We start from the raw sequence: 9,417 nt of genomic DNA, 5'->3' as shown, positions 1-9,417 counted from the left end.
CAGTTGATCCCAAAGTCAGGAAAGTTAAATTCTTTAAACACAAGACAATAAATATTTCCTCTTCTTCAGATCTCCTGTTACACATGGAGTCCCTCAGGGCATTCACAACCTGAACACAGTCCTCTGGGTCTCTTCCATTCCTTTTCATAGTTTAACAGAAACATTTAATGATGGATTGTCTTCATCTTCCAGCAGATCTTTGCTTTATTCTGTCTTTAGTTCTGCTTCCCTCCAGCTGAGACTCATTTTTGCTTCGCCTCTGCTGACTTCATTACTGTAAAAGTTTATTTTCTCAGCATCCGGTCCAAAATGCTCCATCATGGTTCTGTTATGAAGAATCTGGTTCCTTTAGCAGCAGCCTCATCATTGAGGCAGTTTCATCAGGACAGAACGTCTCCTGATTCAACCCCAGGCTGCAGACAGAAAACCAAACATCCACAAACTGAAGCTCTTTCACTCCTTCAGATGAACAATCAGTCGAGTCCCAGAGTTTATTTACGGAGTTTGACGGTTAAGTTAGAGCTGCTCTCATGTTGGATGAGCCGGAGGCTCACAGTTCTGTCAACATTTACATGTTCATAAGTGACTCTGGCTTGGATTTCATATTTCCACACAGCATCACTTATCATTCCAGAAATCCACTGTGGTTCTGTTCTCCTATTGTTCTGTGATAAACGGGTTTATTGTTCTGCAGAATGAGCAGGTTCTGGAACGTGGCTGCAGCTGGGAGGTCTCGCTGCTCTTATGCAACAGGAAACATTATTTCTACACCTTGAAAGCTTTCGCCATGAAAGATAAATGTTGGGTCATAAAAAGTCATTTGTTTTTAACTGGGTTTGGATCCGGTAAGTTTCCCGACCGAAACTCAGATGAAAAGGTTCTGATTTGATGGTCCGGGCCGACGGATCTCCCTGGTTCTGCCTCGACCTCTTTCCTCGTTTCTTCTTCTTCTTCTCACCAACTTGCTGCTATTTCTACTGTTCACTTTCTTTTCTCTCCATAGAAGCTGCTTTTAGTCATTTCAGCTTTTTTTTTAGTGAGTGAACTATGACATATGAATCAATAACACTGAAAATATGACTACATGAACCCATTCTTTCCTCCACAGGCCAAGTGCTTTAACTTCACAAACCCATCGTTGTGAACAATGATCTAAAACTAATGCACGAATCCTGCTGCAGGAACCTTTAGCACATCGCCACCAGCTGCTTTCTGCACTGAATGAATCGTCTCAACATCAGGAAATCAGATTTATTCACAACATTCATCATCAGAGGAAACAGAAAACAATCCAAATATAAACCTTTTCTTCTTCTGTGTTTACATATCTACAATTCCAGAGGCGCATTGTTCCTTTATCACCACAATAAAATGTCCTTGTAGAGATTAATTCTACATAATTGTTAATGAATTATGTAAATAAACAAAATCCAACAAATAAATCATTTTCTGATGTGAGAATGATTATAAGGTTATAAGGCTGATCCAAACACTGCAGACAACTTTAAAAAACTAAATTAAAACTAAATGGAAGCTCAACTTTCAAATCCTAAAAATATCTAAAGATGGAAGTGCAAAAAAAAATAAAGAAAATCTGTTTTAATTCCTGTTTATGTTTGATCGATTTTTAACGACAGAAAACTGGATTAATTTAAAGTTAGCACCATGATGGGGAGGGGAGCCTGAACACGACCCGGGCATCACAGAAAGTTTCTCGGCCTCCTGGTGGTTTTTATAGACGATTAATCAATAAACTCAGATGTTCAGCCGCCAAACTTTCCACTGTCCTGACATTTCCACTCTGAAATGGCAGGACATTTTAACTGGTTCAGACTGGTTTTCATGCTGTGACCGGATCAGAACCGGCACCGGCTATTTACGGCTGCTGCAAACAGAATCCAATCAGCTTCTCTCATTGACATCAATAATATCCGTTTATGGATTCACTCAGAGCTTAAAATGATTCAGAATTTTGAAAAATAAGGAAAGAAAACTGTGACATGTTTCCTAATGTCCACATTAAAATCAATGCTTAATGCATTTTTAATGCTTGGAATATTTTAGATTGCAAATGCCTCCTGAAATTTGAAAACAAAACAAAACAAAATCTCTTAATCTGAACCCAAATCATTTTTCTTCAACGTCTGACATTAAATGACCTTGTATTTTAGTTTTGGGTTAAAATGATCATTTCAATTTGATCAAATCCATAAAGAGTTCAGACGGTTCTGCAGTCAGACGGTTCTGCGGTTCTGCGGTCAGATGGTTCTGAGGTCAGATGGTTCTGAGGTCAGATGGTTCTGAGGTCAGACGGTTCTGAGGTCAGATGGTTCTGAGGTCAGATGGTTCTGAGGTCAGATGGTTCTGAGGTCAGACGGTTCTGAGGTCAGACGGTTCTGCGGTCAGATGGTTCTGCGGTCAGCCGTCGTTCTGATCCGGTGAGGACAGGTCCCGTCTCCCTCAGACCAACTGGTTCTGGTATGAAACGGGTCCAGTTAAGGTCCAGTTAAGGTGTGAACCACCACCTGGGCTGAAAGCAGGAAGCTACAATCCAGGAGAAGCCAAAGCCAGATTCCCTCAGGCTGCTGAAGTTTGATGGAGTGAAACTGGACCTTTGACTGCAGGCGGGTCCGGAGCGCGTCACAAAATAACCAATCACTTTGACATGTTGACGCAACATGACTGAGGAGGTTGATGCTCAGACCGTCTTCCTAACGCATGGAAACTCAGCAGACCGAACCGTGTGGGCAGATCCGACCCAGTTCCGCCGGTTCTGTTGGGAGGATCGGCTCCCAACAGAACCGAGGCTCCCAAACTGCTCTGAGAGGAAGGAAACCCCAATCCTTCAACCCATGTCAGTTTAAAGGGAAGTTCTGCCAATGATGAGAAAAGATAAAAACTTTGAAGAAAATATTCTTGATGAAACAGAAAATATTCGGACCAGAACCAGACGGTCCCTGATCATCCGCGTCATCCTGATTCCCTTTTAGAGGAGCTTCCTGAGTGATTCCCTGACGGGGAACTAAACGCCTCTGATTCGTCACCAACACGGTTTGATCAGCAGGTTCTGTGATCAACGGCTTGGATTCTGATAGGACCGGTCCATCGGTCCAATCAGAACAAGTTTGGCAGCAGACATGAAGATCCAGAGAAAAAAGAAAAGACAAACACGACATCCTGCTGCATCGGTCAGCAGATTTCTATGTACAAAAGAATCTAATTCACAAACTCAATTTCAAAGCTGAAGACAGTGATTTTGTTTCCTATCGAGTTTTTAGCTCCTGTCTCTTTAAGGCCCAGGCTGCTCTGATTGGTTAAATGTTCTCAATACGAACCAAGAGGCAGACTGATGTCATCATGTTTTCTTTTTACATGCAGAAATAAATAAAAGCAACCAACAGAAGCGTTAAAGTTGAGCTTCCTGTCGGCTGACGGTCGACATCTGGCAGACTCATTACTGGAAAACCTTAAATCAGAGCTTCTTCTCTCTGTACTTAAACTCCACAGTTTCCAGTCCATCCATCACAAATCCCAACTCTCCCCATAAACACGCAGGGAGGCTGCTAAAGGAAAATCAATGCCTTGCTCTCCTTTAATTAGATTGAGAAGGAGTTCCTGTAAAGCGGAGGATTTAGTTGTCTGGTTCTTTCAGAGCTTCAAATGAACCCTGACAGAGACACAATCCCTCTGGTTCTTCATCTCCGATGCTCCTTCTTCTTCTTGTTCCTGGAAGGCGTCTTGATGGGCTGACTGGCCGTGCCGTTCTCCAGCGGGCCGGGACGCACGGCGGCAGGCGGGGACACGGGGGAGAACAGGTCCGCTTCCCCGTCCAAGCTGGACTTGAAGGGCCCGGCCGGAGAGAACTTCAGAGGACTGAGGAGAAACAGAAACAACGATCATCCCAAAAGCTGTTGCAATAAAGATTCAAATGATTTTTTCAAGTTGAGATGGAAATCAAAATCTTCATATAAAATTGTGAGACTTTATGATGGTGAGTATATTATATTATAGTTTATTCACCACCAGTCAGAAGAAAACTGGAATTTAAGACGTTTTAAGACCATGGATGGATTTTACACCCATTTCTCCACAGAAATGTTTAAATGTTGTCCAGATGACTGACAGTAAATTTTCACTTACCCAGGACAGATGGAAGAAGCTAGCTAGCCTGGTAACCAGTAAAGGCATGTTAGCAGCTAGTTAGCATTAGCCTCAGCTTGAGTGAGACTGAAATGTTCACTTAACAGAAACATCATGTGAGAAAAATACAAAGACTTTACTAGACTTTACTAGTGGAGCTGTGAAAACATGTGACTGGCGTATTAAAGGCCAAACTGGTTTTTAAGAGGAACTTCAGACATTTTAAGACATTTGTAGACATATACAAATTAAAGAATTACGAATGTGTAGAAACTCTGCAACTTTATTTTTTTTATTACAAACATTGACAAAGTTTGCTGAGTTGCTAATTAAATTCACCCAATTTATATTGTATATTTGTATTTGATTCATTTGTTGAACTCAGTTTTCATTTTTGACATTAAAACAGAAACATTTAGATTTTCAGAAGTAATAAAATGGTTCAACATGAAGGAGTTGAATAGTTTAGAAGCCACTGGACGCTGCAGTACCACTTCCTACCTGATGGGGGTGCGCGGGCTGCTGTTGTGGCGGCGGACGTGACGCGATCGCGGCTCAAACGAGAATCCTTCCTTCAGACTCTCGAGGACCGATGGTGCCACGAAGGAGAAACCCTGCCGGAGGAAATGAAAACTCAAACAGCCGAAAGAAAAAAAAGGAAAAAGTTCCAGAACATGGAGGCTGATGGACTGACGGCGAAGGCGAGCTCGGCGCTGTGGCTCAGCCTGGTGTCGTCCGGACTGTCCACCGGCGTCTGTCTGGTGAACCTGGTGTCAAACTGGCTCACGTCTTCCTCAGAGTGCTGACAGGAGGGAACGGAGACGCGCTCAGTTACAGCAGAACACGCTTCCAGTTTAAAGAGGAGAAAGAAGCTCTGAAAGTCAGAGCGAGCGTAGAAGAAGACCAACCAGCTGCGGTTTGTACGGCGGTTCCACTCGCTTGTTCAGCAGCTCCTCCCAGTTGATGTGTCTGAAGAACCTGTGTTTCTGCAAAGCAACGGTTAGAAAACCAGAGAAATGATGCACTTTGTAAAACCAGGATGCTGGACGTTCAGAAACACTGAAACAGCATCCAGGATTCACACATCAAAATCTGACAGTTAACAGAGAAAACAGCAGATCTGAACTCAAAGTCAAAAGCAACATTTTCAGAAGCAGAATCGGTTCTGAACGGTCAGGAGGAGGCAGTGGGAACAGAAACGTTTTAAACGTTTTAAACTCCAGCCTCTATGAGGAGGAAGCTGCTTGGATCCAGGATTCAGTCGTTCTGCGTCTCCTGACCCGATTTCCCAGCCAGGCAAGAAGCTCCATCCTGGTGCATTAAGGAACGTTAACTCAGATCCTCCATCCTGGTGCATTAAGGAACGTTAACTCAGATCCTCCATCCTGGTGCATTAAGGAACATTAACTCAGATCCTACATCCTGGTGCATTAAGGAACATTAACTCAGATCCTCCATCCTGGTGCATTAAGGAACATTAACTCAGATCCTCCATCCTGGTGCATTAAGGAACGTTAACTCAGATCCTCCATCCTGGTGCATTAAGGAACATTAACTCAGATCCTCCATCCTGGTGCATTAAGGAACGTTAACTCAGATCCTCCATCCTGGTGCATTAAGGAACATTAACTCAGATCCTCCATCCTGGTGCATTAAGGAACGTTAACTCAGATCCTTCCTGCCAGCAGCTGTAGGATCTGAGTTTTTTAACTCAGATCCTACATCCTGGTGCATTAAGGAACGTTAACTCAGATCCTCCATCCTGGTGCATTAAGGAACGTTAACTCAGATCCTACATCCTGGTGCATTAAGGAACATTAACTCAGATCCTACATCCTGGTGCATTAAGGAACGTTAACTCAGATCCTTCCTGCCAGCAGCTGTAGGATCTGAGTTTTTTAACTCAGATCCTACATCCTGGTGCATTAAGGAACGTTAACTCAGATCCTCCATCCTGGTGCATTAAGGAACGTTAACTAAGATCCTCCATCCTGGTGCATTAAGGAACGTTAACTCAGATCCTTCCTGCCAGCAGCTGTAGGATCTGAGTTTTTTAACTCAGATCCTACATCCTGGTGCATTAAGGAACATTAACTCAGATCCTCCATCCTGGTGCATTAAGGAACGTTAACTCAGATCCTACATCCTGGTGCATTAAGGAACATTAACTCAGATCCTCCATCCTGGTGCATTAAGGAACATTAACTCAGATCCTCCATCCTGGTGCCTTAAGGAACATTAACTCAGATCCTACATCCTGGTGCATTAAGGAACATTAACTCAGATCCTCCATCCTGGTGCATTAAGGAACATTAACTCAGATCCTCCATCCTGGTGCATTAAGGAACGTTAACTCAGATCCTCCATCCTGGTGCATTAAGGAACATTAACTCAGATCCTCCATCCTGGTGCATTAAGGAACGTTAACTCAGATCCTCCATCCTGGTGCATTAAGGAATGTTAACTCAGATCCTCCATCCTGGTGCATTAAGGAACGTTAACTCAGATCCTCCATCCTGGTGCATTAAGGAACGTTAACTCAGATCCTCCATCCTGGTGCATTAAGGAACATTAACTCAGATCCTCCATCCTGGTGCATTAAGGAACGTTAACTCAGATCCTCCATCCTGGTGCATTAAGGAACGTTAACTCAGATCCTACATCCTGGTGCATTAAGGAACGTTAACTCAGATCCTCCATCCTGGTGCATTAAGGAACGTTAACTCAGATCCTCCATCCTGGTGCATTAAGGAACGTTAACTCAGATCCTCCATCCTGGTGCATTAAGGAACATTAACTCAGATCCTCCATCCTGGTGCATTAAGGAACGTTAACTCAGATCCTCCATCCTGGTGCATTAAGGAACGTTAACTCAGATCCTCCATCCTGGTGCATTAAGGAACATTAACTCAGATCCTCCATCCTGGTGCATTAAGGAACATTAACTCAGATCCTCCATCCTGGTGCATTAAGGAACGTTAACTCAGATCCTCCATCCTGGTGCATTAAGGAACGTTAACTCAGATCCTCCATCCTGGTGCATTAAGGAACATTAACTCAGATCCTCCATCCTGGTGCATTAAGGAACATTAACTCAGATCCTCCATCCTGGTGCATTAAGGAACGTTAACTCAGATCCTACATCCTGGTGCATTAAGGAACGTTAACTCAGATCCTCCATCCTGGTGCATTAAGGAACGTTAACTCAGATCCTTCCTGCCAGCAGCTGTCAGACTCCAGAACCTTCTCTGCTCCCAACAAACCCAACATGTTCACAGCCTGCTGCTGGTGTTCACTGCTTCACTCGGGTCAAATAACATTTCTGCTTTTATGAACTGCACTCCTGGATGTGCAGTACACATGCACATCATGTACATGCAAATAAAAAATGCATGACATTTCTATTTCTGCACAGTATTTTGTCATGTTGTGATCTTGTACAGTACATTGTTGATCTTATTTTTTGTTGTCTTTAATCTACATTTTGAAGACTTTTGGATGTTTTGTGTGAACCTTCAACCAGATCATGCCATTACACCAGAGTTGGACAGCAGAGGACATTTCTGATCAAAGACGACCTGCAGAGACTACCTGGATAGCAGCAGCGTCGTCTTTCCCAGAGCCGAGTCTCTTCGCCGGATTCTTCTTCAGCAGCTGGAATAAAATTAAACAGAGAAACATTTAATGATTTCTGCAGCTTGTCTTCAAAAAAAACCTCATCAAACTTGGAAAATAACTTTGTTCAGTGCCGTGTCGCTGTAACTTCATCTGACTGCCACATGCTCAGACTCTGTATTATAATAGCTCTGTGTGTGTGTGTGTGTGTGTGTGTGTGTGTGTGTGGTGTGTGTGTGTGTGTGTGTGTGTGTGTGTGTGTGTGTGTGTGTGTGTGTGTGTTAATAATTACTTCAGAGATTTCCACATCATTCTAACTTATTTTTCAGTCATTTAGCATTTGAAACCTGTGACGCTGCATGATTCGCTTCTGCCAGCAGGTGGCAGCGTTGCATCAGCTTCTCACAATGAGCCTCAGTATCAAGTATCTATCAGTTGGTAGTGAATAAGGGATCGATACACAGAGTACAGTTGCTACTGGAGCCTAAATGTTCAAATAATGTGAATAAAACAGAAAATGTTCAACTTTGTGTTTCTGCACAAAACAGAAGCATTTTGTTTAAATTACCTGTTCAGTTCATATTTTATTTAAACTCAAATGTGAAGAGTTTTCTCCACCTGCATTCATTTTATAACTCAGTTTTCATGTTCATATTAAACACAGCTTACATCTGCTGAAGTCTGACATGATTCATAACGTCTGAGTTTTGTTTTCATGTTGCTTTGTGGCAACAATAAACACATTCCTGGTTCAACAATAACTTCTAATTACTGTAGAGAGAAAAATGAAAATCTGCTCCAGGCTGAGAGGATCAGACTGAGGACTGGATGTGGAATAAATGTATTTTTCATAGTTACAACATGAGCAGGTTTCTCTTTCTGTAGGAGATGAGGGAGCAGACACCTGGAAACTTTGGTCGCATTTTGGTAAATAACCTAATATAACAAAGAAACCGTTAAAAAAGTCCAATAATTGATTGATTATTGTAAAAATGTGGAATTTTTTTGCACTTTATAGGCTCTATGTTTGAATATATTGGCTGTAGCATTAAAACCAATGTTAAACCACAGGGTGTGTGTATTTATAAATGCTGTACGTGTGTGTGTGTGTGTGTGTGTGTGTGTGTGTGCGTGTGTGTGTGTGTGGCTGTGTGTGTGTGTGCATGTGTGTGTGTGTGTGTGTGTGTGTGGCTGTGTGTGTGTGTGGCTGTGTGTGCGTGTGTGTGTGGCTGTGTGTGTGTGTGGCTGTGTGTGTGTGGCTGTGTGTGTGTGGCTGTGTGTGGCTGTGTGTGTGGCTGTGTGTGTGTGTATGCGTGCGCGTGCGTGCGTGTGTGTGCGTGCCTCTGTGTGTGTGTGTGTGTGGCTGTGTGTGTGTTGCTGTGTGTGTGTGTGTGTATGTGTGTGTGTGTGTGTGTGTGTGTGTGTGTGGCTGTGTGTGTGTGTGTGTGTGTGTGTGTGTGTGTGTGTGTGTGTGTGTGTGTGTGGCTGTGTGTGTGTGTGTGTGTGTGTGTGTGTGTGTGGCTGTGTGTGTGTGTGTGGCTGTGTGTGTGTTTGTGTGTGTGTGTGTGTGTGTGTGTGTGTGTGTGTGTGCGTGTGGCTGTGTGTGTGTGTGTGTGTGTGTGTGTGTGTGTGTGTGTGTGTGTGTGTGTGTGTGTGAGACCT

At 43.2% G+C, this 9,417-nt stretch overlaps 1 protein-coding gene across 1 annotated transcript in view; it reads right to left on the bottom strand.

Moving 5' to 3' along the window:
• Positions 1-1,237: 1,237 nt before the first annotated feature.
• LOC129354032 (ribosomal protein S6 kinase beta-2-like) overlaps positions 1,238-9,417 on the bottom strand; it is a 15,210-nt gene continuing 7,030 nt past the window's right edge. The window contains exons 11-16 of the mRNA XM_055023517.1: positions 9,416-9,417; positions 7,732-7,794; positions 5,049-5,126; positions 4,835-4,942; positions 4,642-4,754; positions 1,238-3,873 (exon numbers count right to left, since the gene is read on the bottom strand). The exon at positions 9,416-9,417 is cut by the window's right edge and continues 106 nt beyond it. Of these exons, the coding sequence (XP_054879492.1) occupies positions 3,696-3,873; positions 4,642-4,754; positions 4,835-4,942; positions 5,049-5,126; positions 7,732-7,794; positions 9,416-9,417 (542 nt within the window). The 3' untranslated portion in view covers positions 1,238-3,695. The remainder of the gene's footprint in view (positions 3,874-4,641; positions 4,755-4,834; positions 4,943-5,048; positions 5,127-7,731; positions 7,795-9,415) is intronic.

The sequence above is a fragment of the Poeciliopsis prolifica genome, unplaced genomic scaffold (assembly GCF_027474105.1).
Source record: "Poeciliopsis prolifica strain line A6 unplaced genomic scaffold, Auburn_PproV2 SCAFFOLD102, whole genome shotgun sequence".
Classification (NCBI taxonomy): domain Eukaryota; kingdom Metazoa; phylum Chordata; class Actinopteri; order Cyprinodontiformes; family Poeciliidae; genus Poeciliopsis; species Poeciliopsis prolifica.
The sequence above is the reverse complement of the archived record's forward strand: the minus strand, read 5'-3'. Positions and strand labels throughout refer to the sequence as shown.